Source organism: Sciurus carolinensis, chromosome 4 (genome assembly GCF_902686445.1).
Source record: "Sciurus carolinensis chromosome 4, mSciCar1.2, whole genome shotgun sequence".
In the NCBI taxonomy this organism is placed as follows: Eukaryota; Metazoa; Chordata; class Mammalia; order Rodentia; family Sciuridae; genus Sciurus; species Sciurus carolinensis.
This window is the reverse complement of record NC_062216.1, coordinates 139,100,857-139,119,941: the sequence shown is the minus strand read 5'-3', so window position 1 is coordinate 139,119,941 and position 19,085 is coordinate 139,100,857. Positions and strand designations below refer to the sequence as shown.

Below are 19,085 nucleotides of genomic sequence, written 5' to 3'. Positions count from 1 at the left end.
CTAATTTCAATCCATTATGATCTGATAGAGTACAAGGTAGTGTCTCTATCTTCTTGTATTTGCTAACAGTAGCTTTGTGGCATAAAATATGGTCTATTTTAGAGAAGGATCCATGTGCTGCTGAGAAGAAAGTGTATTCGTTCTTTGTTGGATGGTATATTCTATATATGTCCGTTAAGTCTAAATTGTTGATTGTGTTGTTGAGATCTATAGTTTCTTTATTCAATTCTTGTTTGGACGATCTATCCAGTGGTGAGAGAGGTGTGTTAAAATCGCCTAGTATTATTGTGTTGTGGTCTATTTGATTTCTGGAATTGAGAAGGATTTGTTTGACGTACGTGGATGAACCAATGTTAGGGGCATAGATATTTATGATTGTTAAGTCTTGCTGATTTATGCTTCCCTTAAGCAGCATGTAATGTCCTTCTTTATCCCTTCTGACTAGTTTTGGTTTGAAGTCTACATTATCTGAAATGAGGATGGATACTCCAGCTTTTTTGCTGTGTCCGTGTGCATGGTATGTTTTTCCCCATCCTTTCACCTTTAGTCTATGGGTATCTCTTTCTATGAGATGAGTCTCTTGCAGGCAGCATATTGTTGGATTTTTCTTTTTAATCCAATCTGCCAGTCTGTGTCTTTTGATTGATGAATTCAGGCCATTGACATTCAGGGTTATTATTGTGATATGATTTGTATTCCCAGTCAATTGACTCATATTTGTTTTTGACATGATTTGGTTTCTCCTTTATTTGGCTATTCCTTTAGGCTAGCGCCTCCTGTTGCTGATTTGCATCGTTGTTTTTCATCTCTTCCTCATGGAATATTTTGCTGAGAATGTTCTGTAATGCTGGCTTTCTTTTTGTAAATTCCTTTAGCTTTTGTTTATCATGGAAGGATCTTATTTCATCGTCAAATTTGAAGGTAAGTTTTGCTGGGTATAAGATTCTTGGTTGGCATCCGTTTTCTTTCAGGGCTTGGTATATGTTGCTCCAGGCCCTTCTAGCTTTTAGGGTCTGGATTGAAAAATCTGCTGATATTCTTATTGGTTTCCCTCTGAATGTAATTTGATTCTTTTCTCTCGCGGCCTTTAAAATTCTGTCTTTATTTTGTATGTTAGGTATTTTCATAATAATGTGCCTTGGTGTGGGTCTGTTATAATTTTGTATGTTTGGAGTTCTATAAGCCTCTTGTACTTGATTTTCCATTTCATTCTTCAGATTTGGGAAATTTTCTGTTATTATTTCATTGAATAGATTGTTCATTCCTTTGGTTTGTTTCTCTAAGCCTTCCTCAATTCCAATAATTCTTAAATTTGGCCTTTTCATGATATCCCATAATTCTTGTAGATTCTGTTCATGATTTCTTACCATCTTTTCTGTTTGGCCAACTTTGCTTTCAAGATTAAATAATTTGTCTTCAATGTCTGAGGTTCTGTCTTCCAGGTGTTCTATCCTATTGGTTATGCTTTCTATGGAGTTTTTAACTTGGTTTATTGTTTCCTTCATTTCAAGTATTTCAGTTTGTTTTTTTTCCAGTATCTCTAACTCTTTATTGAAATGATCTCTTGCTTCCCGTATTTGGTCTTTTAACTGTTGATTGGTGCGATCATTTAATGCCTGCATTTGCTCTTTCATCTCCTCCTTCAATGCCTGCATTTGCTCTTTCATCTCCTCATTAGCTTCCCTGATCGTTTTAATGACGTACATTCTGAACTCCCTTTCTGACATTTCTTCTGCTGTGCTGTCATTGGGTTTTATTGATGTAGTATCTAGGTTTGTTTGGGACATTTTCTTCCCTTGTTTTCTCATATTGGTCAGCTGTCAGTGGGACCCTGAGATATTGCAGTTTTCCGCTATTGGCTTATAGTGTCCCGGTAGATTTCCAGTGTATCACCTCCCAGCCTTCAGTAGCCTGATGTCTTGGAGGAATCTGATAAAGCAGCTCATCCGAAGAAAACTGCCCCTAGACCCCTACTGGTTCTACGGTTTGGAACTGGTTCTGTGCGGAAATGCTCTCACTGTGGGCCTGCACCGTGCAGCTGGCCGTGTGGGAGGAGCCCACTGCCGGAGTGTGGAAGGCTACCTTGGGAAGACTCTAGCTGCCCTGCCTGGCTACGATAAGCCACCTCTATCTCGGCCTGCCACCCGGGCCGAGCTTTACCCAGTGGGCAGACTCACCCGTGGCTCTATTTCAGTCGAGTCTCTCAATGCCTCCCTTTCTTAACTCCTGGTTTCTGGAGCGACTGGGGGTGCAGTCTCCCTCTAGGCCGCCATCTTGGATCGCCCCGAGAAGAGAGCCTGCAGCCGGAGTGGGCAGAGCCGCCTGTAGAGGTCTCTGGCTGCCCTGCCCTGATCCCAGAGGCTGCTTGCAGATCGAAGCTCTCCGTTGGTTCGGGGACTTGTGGCTGGTTCTATGTAGAAAACCTCTCACTGGGCGGTCTGGTCTGAGAAGCTAGACTTGAAAGGCACCTCCCACCGCAGGGGTCCAGGCTACTTGGGGAGGTCTCTGGCTGCCCTATCCTGGTCCCTGAAGCTGCTTGTGTGCCAGAGTACGTTGCGCTGCAGTGGCTCCGGGACTCGGAGCTTGTTCTGGTCAGAAAGGCTCTCACTAGCGGGCCAGTTCCGTTCCGAGAACCTGGAGAAGCTGGCTGTGTGGGCGGGGCCCACCGCCGGAGTGCACAGGGCTGCCTGTGGATGACTCTAGCTGCCCTGCCCGGCTCTGATAAGCCACCTCTATCTGGGCCTGCCACCCGGGCCGAGCTTTACCCAGTGGGCAGACTCACCCGTGGCTCTATTTCAGTCCGAGTCTCTCAATGCCTCCCCTTCTTAACTCCTGGGTTCTGGAGCGACTGGGGGTGCAGTCTCCCTCTAGGCCGCCATCTTGGATTGCCTCCCTAATGCATTCTTAAGAAAACATTCCAGTTCCATGAGACTAACTTCTGTAGCTGATTGAACCCAGTATCCTCTCAATAATGTAGATTATCTATTTACCAACAAAATTCCATGGAATATGTTAGGAATAATATCTCCATATTATTATCCATAATAAGTTAAATAGTTTAAACACTAGTATTTAAAATATTATCAGTGCCACAACTGTCTCCATTTATACAGATAGTTGATTTCTTCCTATACTTATGTGTTCACTGAGTCCTCTAAACTCTTATTTAATTGAAATGTATATAAGGGAAAATGGTTACGTTCTTAAGTCCTTTTGTAAATTTACCATGAATATGGTTCACATATATAATTTTTCACCTCTGCTTTTTGAAAAAAATATTTATTATTATTATTACAATCATCATAATCTTATTGTCATCATCATCATCATCACTATTATTTTGCAAATGCTGGGGGTCAAACCCAGAGCCTTGTGCAGGAGAGGCAAGCCCTCAATCACTGATCTACATCCAGCCCCTACCTCCTTTTTTAAGCACTGAGTTACTCTTTCTAATGTATATGAGAATACACATGGTATTTGTCATTTCTTATTTGAAGATTGCTTTACAATTTGGAACTTTAGCCATCATATAACAATCGTGTAGTTTACAATTCTACCTGTCATTGTACTTACTTTTACTACAAAAAGAGCTAATTTATCTGCCACCTCTTTCTAAATATGTCAATTCTTCAGTAGATCATCTCAAAATATACTCCTTTGCATTCTCAGAGAGCAAAAAACTTCTGGTTAATCTAGGATGTAAGATGACTTCAGATAAAGAAATTGGGAAAACTCACATGAAATCTTGTATTACTTCTATAAAAAGAAAAGAATATCTACTTCAATAAAACCATATTTCTTATGCCTTATAATTTTATTTACATAAAAAACATATTAAGCGCTCTACAAATCTGATCTGATTTTTCAATTTTAATTATAGGCTATGGCACAGAAGGAAGACATGGAAGAAAGAATCACCACCCTTGAGAAGCGTTACCTCAGTGCTCAGAGAGAATCTACCTCCATACATGACATGAATGATAAACTGGAAAACGAATTGGCAAATAAAGAAGCCATCCTACGGCAGGTTCAGTATCTCTGTCTTGGTTTTGTTCTGGTCCATGTGTGTATTCTCACCATTCTCACAAAACACAGTGTAAGTCAACTAGAGTGAATCTTAGCAGATTATTGGTCAAACATGCTCTAACATTTAGAATAAAGCTAATGAAAAAATGTGATTTCCACTATACCATTCACTTTTTAGAAAAATAAAAGTATTTGTCATGATAATAATAAAAATAATTAAAATTATTTAGTTTTAATCTGTATGTGAATCAGAAATTATGCTAAATAGTTCACATGTTTGTATGACTTTATTCAAACTACCAACTCTGAAGTAGTAATAGTTTTTATATTGAGTACACTAAGGATCAAAGACATTGAATTGTCCCAATGCTACACATCAGAAAATGCCAGAAAATAAAGAAAGCCAAAGTCTATTGGGATCTAGAGCAAGAGTAGGCAAACTATGGTCCACAGGCCAAATCTGGTTGGCTGCCTTCAATTGTAAATAAAGTTTTACTAGAACATGGCCCTGTATAATAATTTAATCATGTTAACAACAGCTTTTGTGTTACCACAGCAGACTTGAGGAGTTGGAACAGAGATCATTTGATACACTGTCTAGACCTTTACAGAAAGCTTGCCAGTCTCAATTCCAGAGTCCAGACTCAGTTGTCAAGCCACATTCCCTGTTCCACTCCAGATTAATGGGGCGATTTTCCTTATTTTTTGTCATGATAGATCTGACATCTTAATACTGAGCTATATGGCATTTGTTCCAGTTTATACTCATTAGCAATTTCTTTTCTTTTTGCTGCCAATGGTAAGAGATTTTCTATTGTTTATAATGTGCTGAATTTTATTAAGGAAAATGGATAAATAATATATAAAAGCATGATGATGATAGTCACTTAGCTCATTTGGGTACACTTATAGCTGATTTTAAGTCTAGATTAATGGCTGAAGTATAAAGCCCATAGTGACTGTATTTGCTATACTAACTCTGACCCTTTAAGTGCCTCTTTTACCATTCTTATTTCAGATGGAAGAGAAAAATAGACAGCTACAAGAGCGTCTTGAGCTGGCTGAACAAAAGTTGCAGCAGACTATGAGAAAGGCGGAAACCTTACCTGAAGTAGAGGCTGAACTGGCTCAGAGAATTGCAGCCCTAACAAAGGTACCGAACTAAAACAATTAGTAGGTCAACTTTCATATACATGTAGCAACAACTGTTAATCAATATGGAATCTGTAACAATTTTCTTTAGGCCCTATGAAAGTCAATTTTATTGAACTTTATTGATTTAATCTGCGATTCAATGAATTTTTTCTTATTGCATGTATTTTACCTATGCTGATATCAGTGACTGGTACAAACATAATAATGATCCCCTTGCCCATTTGAACATTAGCAAAACATACAATATTTTACTTTATTGTTATAGTTTTTTTCCATGGTAATATTTGTACATAAGAATAATGGAGATAAACACTCAGTGATGTTAAATGTTTAAAATATATATACATGAGACATAACAATAGGCTTCACATAAGTTATCATTAGAAATTTAGGAAATATAATACCATGTTGATTTTTTTCAGCCTGTAGTATGATAAAACTTGCTACAAATTGGAAGTTACACTTACAGAAGTCTATAGGAAAAACATTAGATAGCAAAATAGTAGTTTTATAGTTGTAATGTTCAGAAAATTAAAATTAATAATACTCTGAAGAAATTTCAAAATTTTCTGTGATAGTTTCCAGTAGATTCTGCAACTATCTTTATAGTTTAGAATTTTGCAGACTTTATAACGTTTAAAAAGACTATTCTGACCCGTAATAGTCAAATGGAAATTAAATTACTTCAAACTGTGTATACATTTTACTAGAATAAAAGTCCTGTTTATTTTTACTAATAGCATGTTGGACTTTTGATAGCCATTCAAAATTGTACACACATTTTATGTGATCACAATCATTGCTGTTTGCTAATTTTTCTAGACCATAGCAATAAATGGGTACTACAGGTATGTGAACTTAAAGTTTAAATTCTGGCATTAGGAATTTTCCAAAGCAATTGGTACAAGTAATGGAAAGGAGACACACAAAACCTATACTCTTGAAATACTTAAAATATGATCAGGCAGCTAATCTTCCTGTTTGTTACAGTAAAGGAGTTCACTGGGTAGTTAGAATGCAAACTTTTCATTTAATCTGAAAATGTTTCCTAAATTATATAAAGCTTTCCTAAATCATGTAAAGTTATCCAAATGTTAGTATTTTTATGTTTTTCTCGCAAACACTTAATTACTATAGTATGGATTAAGATATGTGAACTTGACTTTTTATTTCAGAAATATAAATAACTTTCATAGAGGTTTTTTGTTTTTGTTTTTTTCTTTTCTTTTCTTTTTTTACTGGGAATTGAACATCAGGGCACTTAACCACTGAACCACACCCCAGCCCTTTTTCTATTTTATTTAGAGTGAGGGTCTTGTTGAGTTACTCAGGGCCTTGCCATATTGCTGAGGCTGGTTTTGAACTAATGATCCTCCTACCTCATCATCCTAAGTCGCTGGGATTACAGGTGTGCACCACCATGCCCACTTCACAATGAGTTCTTAAGTGTCACTATTTCAAGGGGAGTTAAGTTAGTGATTACATAAGAAAAATAACTTTTTAAAATTATAGTGTATAATAGTCATCATTATTATTCTGACTAAAATACCAGAAAGTCTATAATCTTCCCCAAGGAAACAATTTAAAATTCAACAAACCATTGCCTGAAATTAACCTCTGACATATGCTGATAATAGAACATCATTTGAAATATAATATTTGGCTTATAGGGCATTAAATATTCCTAAGAATTCTTTAGAATGTGTACATGTATATATATATATATATATGTATATATATATAGACTATAATAATATATAGGATATATAATACAATATATATTAGAAATCCTTTTTGTTCTCTTTTTGTCCTGTCAGACTTTTATTTTGATATATTATATTATCTTGTGCATCCCAAATAATTCCCTCAGCTTATTCCTACCTAAAATATTACCCAAAGTCCACTTTCTCTGGATTCTTTTCTTTTTCTTATCTTTCAGAAAATTTTTAACCTTCTTAAAAAATCTTCCCATGTTCTTCCCATGCTACAATTCACCCTTTTCCTTTTCAAAACCTTCTCTTCTGACTGGTTATAAATCAATAACATATTTCAGATATACAATTTTTATGTTACTGACTTATTTTGTTATGTGAGCTCCTTCAGAGCTGAAATTTTCTCCTGAACACATTCTATCTGATAATAACATTTTTTATAACATTTGAATATCACTTTTTCATTTGTTTTCCCAAGGTTTATAGCTTCAACAGTCTTGTATTTTCTTGTCATCTTTTCTCAATACCTTTAGGAATTATCCCTATAACCTACTTTATTATTATTTTTTCAATTGCAGTTTATTTTCAGAAACTCAGTATTATTGATCATCATATTCTTTTTTTTTATTTCTTACTCTTTTGTCTACTTACCAAAATAAAAAAGATTTCTGCTTAGCTTAAATGCAAGCTCACTTCTGCTAATATTTTGAATTCTTTTAGCAATCCCTCAGACATTTTATTTGACTGTTGTATTTTTTTCTACTTTTATTATCTGCCAATCAAAATTCTTGATTAACTCCTATGCATAAAACTAAACTCGTGCTTTGGCAAGTTTACTCACAATTCACCATTAGAGATTCAGGTTCCTAAATCTATGATTTTATATCTACTTCCTTAATTAAAATGCATATTTCCTCAGCATGGATATAATTAATCTTGAGTTCAATGAGTTATTCACTCATTTTTAGTAACGATAAAAAGTATCAACCATAACATTGTAATTTAGATTGAACTCAGGGGCACTCAACCACTGAGCTGCATCCCCGATCCTATTTTGTATTTTATTTAGAGACAGGCTGAGTTGCTGAGAACCTCCGTTTTGCTGAGGCTGGCTTTGAACTTGAGATCCTCCTGCCTCAGTCTCCTAAGCCACTGCTGAGATTACAAGCGTGAGCCGCAGTACCCAGCTAGAATCTTGTATTTTTGAACAGATGGTTTTTAAAGTTGAAATATTCATGTCACCTGATTAATTACAATACCCCTAACTGCCTGTTACAACATACTTTCAAAAGATTGCATATAGCTTAATAAATTTAGATTTTATAATTTCAACATATTAAGTTATTAACTATTCTTTATTGAACTCTAAGTTTAAATTATGTTATAAAACCATTTTTTTCTATTTGGGGATCATTGTAGCTTTCTGTGTTGTTTCTGCTTAGAAATTTGTGGAAGATGTAGGGAAAGAAATTGGTTATTTGTTATTTGTGCATTGACATTCACATTTATGAGATAAAAACATCAGAAGGAAAATCTTACAAAATATAAATACTGAGTTATAATTTGTATAAACATACCAATTTGAAGCATTAAAGGTTAATTACATAGACTAAATTTGAATTTGTTGCATAAAATAGTACAAACAAATATACAAACTGATACTTGAATTGGTTACTTTTTATTTTTTGCATACATACTTATATATAGTCTTTATTGGCATAAAGTAAGTTTTACTATTTTAAAATGAACTTATAAAGAGTAAGATAATATCATTTGGAGTTAAAATATATAGTCCTGATAGAGATTTGTTCTAATGTTATAATTACTTGACTTGTAATTGTGATTAAAATGTTGACATAATTTTCTATGTAATTTGTGCTTAACATACTAATACAATTCAGCTATCAGCAATGTCACATGTGTTAACACTCTGCACTCTGGTAACCTGACAAGTCACCTCCAAGGCATGTAACTAACCTTAGCACTGGGCAAACTTTAACTCACAAAGATTCTGTGCTGCCTGTTCACTTTAGGGCACAATTTTGTTTCCATAGCAACAAATCAATGTGGAAAGCTTTGCAGTAGTCCTTGGTGTCATTTTGGAAAGTTCACAAATAAATTTTCTTGTCCTCATAGCATTATTGTCACCTTGATAATGTGAGGACTTTTAATAATTTTGAAATTTTGAATTTTTGAAATTTTAAAATTTCAACTTAGAACTTTATCTGAGAATAGGCAGTTAGGTTTTAGATGGATGACTATAAAGTGTATTGGGAGACCAGAAGTCATTTTGTAAGTTGGTCTCCTGAGGTAACTCAACCTTCTTCAACTGGAGAATATGCATAATATAATTTGCCCCATAGGTTAGCTTTTTCCCTAATGTCCAGAATAGCATTTAGAGTAAGTTTTCTTCCAAATATATCACACCCAAATTACTGCCTTTCATATTCCTCAGCATTTAGATACATCGTTATCATTATTTTAATGATAATTAAAATTATGATGAGCAAACCAACCAAAATACAGCACTTTTACAATCTATTAGAGACATATTCTAGTGTTTGGTTTCCCATAATTCCAGTTATTACATCACTTTTTCAGAGTTGCTTTAATTCACTGTGTAGTAGTCTTTCATTGCCAGCCATCACTAACCTTCCAAACCTTAGGTTCACAGCTTTTTATTTTAGCATATCATTGTTTTTCATTTATAACCATCAACTGCATTATGTTCACCAAATATCAATATAGTTCTTTCCATGTAAAATTCTGTCTATTAAAGTATTAAATTTGCGATCACACTTTTATTTTAAGCATTCTGTGCTATGTTCTGTTCAGTGTCAGTGTCTTTAGTTCTGATTTTTCAATTTTGTCCCTCTCCTTTTCCTTGACTTGTTAGTCTGATCCAACCTCTTCTACCTCATCTGATGATTATCAATATGTTATGGAAGCTAAACTACAAGAAATGATCTCCATACGTAGGAAGGTAGTCCTACTGGACTTTACTTTCTATTGCTAAATAGAATCCATCTAAGTTTTTCTTTTCATTTATAAAAATTATGTTACTTTTGTTTATTGATAATCAACCATCTGTGCAGTTCAGTGCTTCAGGAGCTTAAGATTGGACAATGGCAGGTTTGTGTTCAAACCATGCACAGTCTGCATGTTACATTTGGCTGATTTCATTGCTCATAAATAAATCCAATGTTTTGCTGATGCTTGGATGTAACAGGCCTTTGTAGCTGACACATTTCAAGCAATGCTGTTCAGCTGCCTGTTTAAAGAAAGTTTATTTTTTGAAAACTGTTTGCAGTTGGTAGTAGCTTGCTTTACATTTTATTTCAATTTATCTAGAAGAAAGAGTTAACCACCTCTTACATTTCATGTACATTCTTCATATTTCTTAACAGGCTGAAGAAAGACATGGAAATATTGAAGAACGTATGAGACATCTAGAAGGTCAACTTGAAGAGAAGAACCAAGAACTTCAAAGAGTATGTGCATTATAAGCCATTCCCCATTATCCATTTATAGATTTATAGGCTACATATAAAAAGAAAATTTTTCTTGATTGCAGGTTATATTTAGAATCTTTCAGACGTGCTCTTTGAAATTTAAGGGGAAAAAAGTTTCTTCCAATTTAATCAAAACAGACAAAATTAAATCCAATTTCTAGCAAAAAATATAAAATCAAGTTTGAAGTAGTTCATACCTGATTTTCATATCAAATTGACTTCTTTTTTTTTTTCTTTTTCTTGAATGTAAGGCTAGGCAAAGAGAGAAAATGAATGAGGAGCATAACAAAAGATTATCTGACACAGTGGACAGACTTCTGACTGAATCTAATGAACGTCTACAGCTGCACTTAAAAGAAAGAATGGCTGCTCTAGAAGAGAAGGTAAAAGCACGGAAGGGTAGAATCTCATGAAAGTTTAGCAATGTTGTTATGATTGTGTGTGTTTGATATGCTGCTGCAATCATCATATTAGCAAAATGATTCATTTGCTTTCCTTAATTTAAAGAATACCTGAAATATTCTCAGAAGAGCATCAATAATTTCTGTAGAAAATAAAAATGAATTTTTAAATGAATAAAAAAATGCTGCATGACATAAATCTTTCATACTAGCATGTTTGTATGAGGCAAATGTATTAACATGTGCTGTGCTTTTGTGATGAAACATTTTATTTATCTTTTCCTCATATGTGAAAAAAAGAATGATAAGACAAAACTCAATACTTGGGGTGTGGGGGTCCTACTTTGAACTATTCATGTATCTCAAATGACTGATACCTCCTCCCAGAATAAAAACTGAAGGATGAGTAAGTTTGTATGACAAAAAGAACTTTTTTCAATACCACTGGAGAGTTTAGGAACCCAAATGTATTGAATCAGATGTATTGGTTCAAAAAAGGTGCATCTGTGAAGTCTGCTATTTGATTCAGAACTATGTGTCCCATTGATAGCTGGCAGCTAGCAGACCAACAAGAGTTTTGTGATATGATTGCCAAGTCCAGAGCATAAACAAAGGTAGGGACTAAAACCCAGGTGCACAAATCATTTTGGAAACTGAGATTGAATGCAACTACTACTTTAGCTAAACATTTTCCCCTGACACATAAAATAAACCAAAATAGGGAAAAGGTTTCAATGAAACATTAAAACACTTTGATATATTTACCCATTAGAAAACCATAAGGCATGCTTCTTCCCACCACAACTCCAAATACATGGCTGCTATGTAATTAGGACATTCTTGGTTTAATTTTACTCAATACTTTGAAAAGAGTGTTTTTATTATATTATTATTATTATTATTATTATTATTATGTGGTTCTGAGGAATGAAGCCAAAGGTACTTTACTCCTAAGCTACATTCTCAAGCCATTTTTATTTTTTATTTTGAGACAGGTTCACATCATGTTGTTAAGGCAGACCTTGAACTTGGAGCCCTCTTGCCTCAGCCTCCTGAATAGCTGGGATTACAGACATGCACCACCATACCCAGCAGCAATGCATTATTTTAAATCACATTTTGTTGTACTATAAGAAAAGTACAAAGCTTTTAATGACTTAATATTTTTGTGACAAAGATTTTTTTAATTACCATTATACATCTCATTTCCATGTCTTCACTACATGTAACATCAGTTTATTAAATTGTTAGAATTTCATTTTTATTTTTCTAATAATTTGGCTATTGTTAGAAATAGTAAATGTATTGAAATAAAAGTCCAGAAAGTGAACTCTTAAAAACATGACTCAATGATTTCTTCTTTCTTTCAAAATTGAATATGAGTTTATTGGAATTCTTTATAACACTCCAGGCTAATATTTAGCATGTTACTCACTATTTCTCATTTGAAGAATTAACTAATGATTTCTGATTTAAAGTGTAGTATGACAAAAGGTAAAAATAAATAGCCTGAAAGGTAATATTTGTTTCATTTGTCCATACAAATGTTGCAAAATAACATTTCTTACATAAATAATTTCTCACAATGTTTAGGTATCACATTTAAAGATTCCATTGAATCTTCCATAGAAAATAAGAATAGATTCACCAAGGAAGGTATCAAAGGAGATCTTTGAGTGACACAACATTAACCTACATATTTAAGTATTTTCTGTTTAATTTATTGCTTATTTCTCTTTTTTTATAGAATGTTCTAATTCAAGAATCAGAAACTTTCAGAAAGAATCTTGAAGAATCTTTACATGATAAGGTATTATGGAAACATTCTTTTCTTATTTTTCTATTTTATACTGATGAATGTTTTGTTGTAAAATAAATTTGAAAAGAAATAATTTTAGGAAGTAATCTTTCTAAAATAATTTTAATTTTTTATATTATGCCTGCAGAAAAGTGCACAGGTATATGTAGAGATCAAATGAGTTCTACTGTCCAAACATACTAAAAAATCAGTACTCTGGAAGCACCTATCATGTTAGTCACTACTCTTTCCTTAAAGATAATCACTATTTTGACTTCTTATATTAAAAAAAAAAAAGTGTCCCAGTTTTTGCCTGAATCAAATGAAATAAAAGTGTGTGAACTAATTTGCATCTACTGAGATATTGTTTGTGCAGAAATGTAAGTACCAGTTATACATAATAATTATATATACTAAGTTATGTATTTGCAAATATGATCCTAGTTTCAAAGTAGTTGGTTCTAATTGAAGAGAGAACATACCTTTATAAATCATTGAGGATTCAGGGTAGCAGATGTCAAGTGCCAAATGAATGAAGTAGAAGATGAGAGTCTGGGTAGGAAAGATCACCATATACTGCTGCTGTGGGGAAGTCTTCAGGGATCTGGGACTCCACTAAAGAATTAAGCAATGGTCAAACTGTGTGGCACACCTTTCCAACACCATGCATGCAGGGTAGTCATAGGTGCTGAGTGGGGAGAGGAGAGGAGTGTGATACCTTAAATATAATGGGCACAGCAATTTGGAATCAATTATTTCTGTTGTAGGATTCTGGCAGAAGAGTCAGGTGAAGGATCTGGTTATGAAATCTTAAAAGTTGTAGTTACTAACATATCTTTTCCTATTTTATTAATCTTATTTTATTAAAGTTGCTAATTGAAGAAGTGATTTATAATTTTGTGTTGAAAGAGAGATAAAAGGAATGGATAGAGATAAGAGGGAGAGTAAGGAAATGAAAGAAACAAAGGAGAGAAGAAGGAAGGGAGGCAGGGAAGAAAAGAAATGAAAGGAGAGAGAGGGGAAGGAAGGAAGAGTGGGAGGGAGGGAGTGAAGTTCTAGCAACAGTATTGCAATGTAGAAGAATTGGAAAACATGGTTGAATAAAGAAAAGACAGAGCAATTTCACAGCACACTACACATTATGATACTAATTTAAAAATAATCATTTGATTCCATAATCAGGATGTTGACAGTCTCCTGATTGATAGTCATATTACAGCAATATAGCATGGCACATGAAGATAGCATCTAATCCTTTCTGAAGTGGTTAATATTGGCTATACAAAGGAGATATTACAGTAAGCTTTCAAAGACAAATAGGATCTTAACAACTAGCAAAAAGAGTAGGGCATTCAAGGTAGAGAATGAAGCTTGTGCAACATTTCAGAAAAACCAAAGATTGTTGGCTGGATGAATCATCAGACCTTTGCTGTGACTGGTATTTGTTTAGAGAACTAGGTTTGACCAGATTGTAAATTTTGGACTTGATCTAGTTATGCTGTGCAATGTTATTCAAAGCTCTGTGTGCTCCTGGCAAGATCCCCAGAACCCATTCCCCACTATCAACCCAAGCATTACAGCTATCACAATGTGCCTAAGTAACCAACGTCATTAATGATTTCAAGCTTTGCATTCTTGTTTATGCCAGTCTTCAGAGAGAATTTTCCTAGGTCATACTTCATTTCTGCACTATCATTCCCTATGACTGAGCATATTCACTAGTCTGACCGTATCTATAATCGCTCAGATTTAATCTCAGTCCATTATCAGGAAAATCCCTTGTGTGCTCAACCTCTTTTTTTTTTTTTTTTTTTTTTTTTTTAATGTTCTTTATTCTTATCTTCAACATTTGAAGTCCCTTGAGCTGTCCTTGTAGATTCTCCCTGTCGGTCCCTGCCAAGTATACCTGATCTCATGGATTTAAACACAACCTACAAATTGAGCACTTTCTAATTTAGATTACATTTTGGTCATCTCCCCTGATAAAATTTGTATGTTATTGTGCTAACTCAATATGTCCACTTGGACACCTACACCTCTCAAATTTAACATCTCAGTCTTCTACCACACCCTCCCCCTACACACACAACCCAAACACCAACACCACCTAACTTAACAAGTAGCACCATGGCCTTCTCAGTTAATCACAACTACAACTTCTTTTAGTAACCGAAGTTAAAAACCTTGGAGTTATTCTTAACCCATGTTTATGTTTCACTCCATGTTCAATAATGGGCAAATCGTTACTTCTACCATCCAAATCTAGTCAAATCTATCCATTCTCTCCCCCAAAAAAAAAATTCTTGTCAAAGACATTATTTTCTTATCAAAATTTTTTGAAAATTACCAATTATTTTCTTTTTTATCCTACCTTCTACTCCCTTTCAATAGTTCATTGCAGAGCTATCAGAATGATCATGTCATTTCTCATCTCAAAAATTCTCCCTATCTCAAAGTAAATTAGAAAATACTCCTTATCAATCAAAGTAAAACCAAAGACCACCATATTGTTTGCAATGTGCTTCAGAACTACCCTTTCCGAATCCCTACTCAACTTCTTCCTTAACCTCTTAAACCCACCACACTGGATACTTGTCCTCCACTTCACCAAATATGCTTCCAATAAGGGACATATGTACCTGCTTCTTTTTCCATCTGTCTTTTCCTAAGAATTTCCCATATTTTCTTCTTCCTCTTGTTTAGGTTTTTGCTAAGCTATTTTATCATCAGAAAGTCATTTCATGACTCCATTTTCTTCCTAAGCCCATCTTACCCTCCTGCACATCCTGTTTATTTAGTGTTTGTTTTTTTCCACTAGATGGTAAATTAAATGAGGGCAAGAAGTCTGTCATTGCACTTCTGTATCTTAGGGATTCAATGCATTTTTCTGGAGATAATTACAAATGAATTAATGAACTCAACAAGAAACTATTGGCTATTTCTAAACAAAGCAATTATTTGATTGTATATATGTTTAAAAATGATATGACCAGCTGAAGAACATATGGGTAAAAGACTGAAGCTAGTAAGGTAATTCAAGGGAAAGGTCAAAAGAATTTGGAGTAAGATGATGGTTTTGAGAATTACAAGGGCAGATAAAAGAAACATGGCAAAGGCCACAATGAGATTAAGAGCATTGAGAAAAGAAGAACGAGTCAAAAGTAATGCAAACACTGGCCACTGACACAGAGAAAACAGCCTTAGAAAATCTGAAGTATGTATTTATACATTTATAATAGTATAAAAATTATAATCATTAATACAAAATTAAGTGCTTTCATAGTATTTAAGAAATATGACAACCTCTACCTTCATAAATTTTTTTACTGAAATATATAATTTCAACCAATGAAAATTATCAGAAGTACAAATATTTGTGCAAAATAAGTCAAAAATTGTGTTGTTAACTTTCCTATTTAGGTGATGATTCTTTTTTTTTTTTTTTTGCTAGTTATTTTAATTCAGCCCTTTCCTTTACCCAAAAGTCCTTCAGTCCTCGGAGAATAGCAAAACTCTTCACTTACTAGATAAATGGTATCTTTTTTAAATTTTTGAACATGGATTTTTTTTCTACTAGGCATTTCGAAGTGATATTTTGATAACTGGTCATGATTTTAATATTTCTGTAAATTTGCAGAGATTAAGGATTAGTGAATGCCAGGGAATGTAGGTAAATTTTTATCAATTTCTATCAATTCAGGCATAATTTACTATCATGCTTAATAATCTTTAATAAAAATATATTTATCATTTTCCCTACAAAAATTCATCAGTCTTGGCTTTTCATAATTGAATGTTGGTAATATTGGCACATGATTATCATCTGAGTAACACTTTTTTAATTTTCAGGAAAGACTGGCAGAAGAAATTGAAAAGCTGAGATCTGAACTTGATCAATTAAAAATGAGAACTGGCTCTTTAATTGAACCTACAATATCAAGGTAAATATTAGATTAAAAGTATATCTATAGTTCACTAAGAATCATTGTCACTCTCCTATGGTTTCATAACTCCAAACTAAAGTAGATATTCCCTACTGCTCAATAGTCATTGCTATACTTTGACACTTTACTGATTTAATTTCTACATTCAAAAAATAGTTTTCTAATTTAGAAATCCTTTCTGTGCATATTCAATAAAATGCAAATTAATACCTTTTGTATTCTGAATTTAATTATATATAGATATTAAATGATTTTTAGATAAAGAAATTAAACTGTATATGGAGATTACATTCCATTCTAAGAGGAGGACCAGTCCTTTCTCTACCTGTGTTCAATGTGGAAGCATGAGAAATATGTTCAAGGTTTAATGTGATGGAACAAGTATCAGTGACCTTGTCCACTTAGCATCTATTTTGTTAAAGTAATTACACATTTAAAGGCAAGGAGAAATTACACATGTGAAATGAATTTATCCATCTTCAGTTGTTTTTAGTCACTACCTCATTGTAAAGAAATGGGATGATCCTTGGCTGAATAGTTACACAGGTTAATAGACAGATGCACATGTTAACAACTTACACACCATTTTCTCTTATGCTTAAGGCCCTTTATTTAAAGTTGGTAAGAAATTCTATAAGTATTCACTCATTTTATCTTCTATTTTGCTAGACAATGCAGAACAATACCAGCTATTTGCAACTTCTGACAACCACAGACTTCTAAGAGAACTACATTTTAATTAGTAGTGTGTCCATCTAAAGAATGTTAACTCCTCAAAGGCAGAAATGTGTGTTTGTTTCAATAACTATTGTAATCTCAGCATCTAAAACACTTCCTGGCATGTAGCATGCTCTCAATAAATACTATTGAATGAATAAATGGGTGAATATCCAGTAAAGCACGTTTCAGGTAATAAAATAAAAATTCAAGTTAAAAATAATTCTAAAGGATCTTATATTCTTTTCAATGAAAGCATAAATGAAAACAGTGTTTAATATTTGAGTATTTCTTCAGTTTACTATGAGAAATACAGTTCTTCAGGCACGATGACATTCAAAGAACTTTTAAACATGTAAGTCATCAACTTAGAAAATCATGCTTATTTTTATAATTCTGATATTTTTCTTATTTTAAAATTCCAGTTTAATTATCAATTCAATGATATGTATTCATATTGTGGTGGTAGTGACAATGATGAAGAAGAAGGAAGAGAGTTAGTAAAATATCAATGGAGTAAATACACAGACTAAGTATTAGATAATCAACAAATTAGATGTATTCTAACAGTATCAGATAGCTGTTTTCCTGTCTTTTTGGACTTAGGTCTCTGAAACAGAGTTGAAGTCTAGGACTTCGTCACTGCAGTGATTTTTTTGTGGCTAACAGGGTGACATTTACCTAAAATGAAGGGTCAGTGGACCCATGCAGAACAAATATTCTTTGATGCAGCAGATGGTAGTAGAAAAACACTAGAACCAGAGTAAAATGACCCACATTCCTAAGTTTCAGACAGACAATTATTATTTGTTTGATTTTGGAAAATAAAAGTCAATTAAACCATAAATAAGATTTCATTCCATTCTAATATTTTTTTCTTAACAAAATTCTAATTGAATATGTATTTTATATATCTGTACATACTTGGTATTTTCATAATTATCTTTCAGACTTTGCAATAAAATGATACAAGTGAGCAAAAGGGGGCTATAAATAATAAATCATAACATAATAATAGAGTTATTGTAGAAATTAAGATAGTGAGACTAAAAGAAGTTACAACATAACTGAATGTTTATTAAACAGTATTTTTTTCAACATCCATGCTTTTGAAGGAATGTAATTAAATTTGTATGTAAAATAAAAGATGCATGAATACTCAGTATACCAGTGTTTGATCCTATAAAAGGGGAGTTGAGAAGAGAGGAGCTAAAGCTGGTGAATAACAGCAATAGTCTCAACAAGTATCTTGTCTAACAAAATAAAATGAGTACCAAAATGACTAGACAAGGCTTGGTTTGGCTCAATTCTGAAGAAAAGGTAGGACCTGTGTAATTGGAAAGGATAATAGAGGATGATTTAGAAAGCAGAGGGATGGGTAAGAGGCATTTGCTAAGAAAATTCATATATCTGATTAATTTATGGAATTATATAATGAGATTATGTGGGAGAATTACAGAAAAGTACTTTTTAGATGTGTAGGAAATACAGTGGTAAGGAAGAACACATGTGCCAGATAGGAAACACAGAAACACTAATTTGTGGACTGAAGTTGTGAAGTATATTGAAATAGGAATTTTATACTGAGATTTGAAGAATGCTAGCCATATAAATGTGTTAGGAGACTGTTTCCAGCAGGGAACAAATAAAAAAATAAAAAAGACAGCATGTTCAGTGGCACAAAGTGAAATAAAGAATAAGTTATCAAAGGAACTGAATGAAATCAGTTCAGCAGAATGGAAGATAAACAGACAGTAGCTAAAAGTGATGCTGGAAAGTAGGAAGGGCCCAGATAATGAAGATATTCTGTGGATTAGACA

General features: G+C 33.6%; 1 protein-coding gene across 13 annotated transcripts in view; it reads left to right on the top strand.

The window, feature by feature from the left end:
- Positions 1 to 19,085, top strand: part of Ppfia2 (PTPRF interacting protein alpha 2) — a 462,148-nt gene that overhangs the window by 343,289 nt on the left and 99,774 nt on the right. For all 13 annotated transcript variants that reach the window (XM_047551047.1, XM_047551046.1, XM_047551044.1 and 10 more), the window contains 6 exons: positions 3,881 to 4,027; positions 5,045 to 5,179; positions 10,301 to 10,384; positions 10,657 to 10,788; positions 12,554 to 12,616; positions 16,454 to 16,545. In XM_047551047.1, the coding sequence (XP_047407003.1) occupies positions 3,881 to 4,027; positions 5,045 to 5,179; positions 10,301 to 10,384; positions 10,657 to 10,788; positions 12,554 to 12,616; positions 16,454 to 16,545 (653 nt within the window). The remainder of the gene's footprint in view (positions 1 to 3,880; positions 4,028 to 5,044; positions 5,180 to 10,300; positions 10,385 to 10,656; positions 10,789 to 12,553; positions 12,617 to 16,453; positions 16,546 to 19,085) is intronic.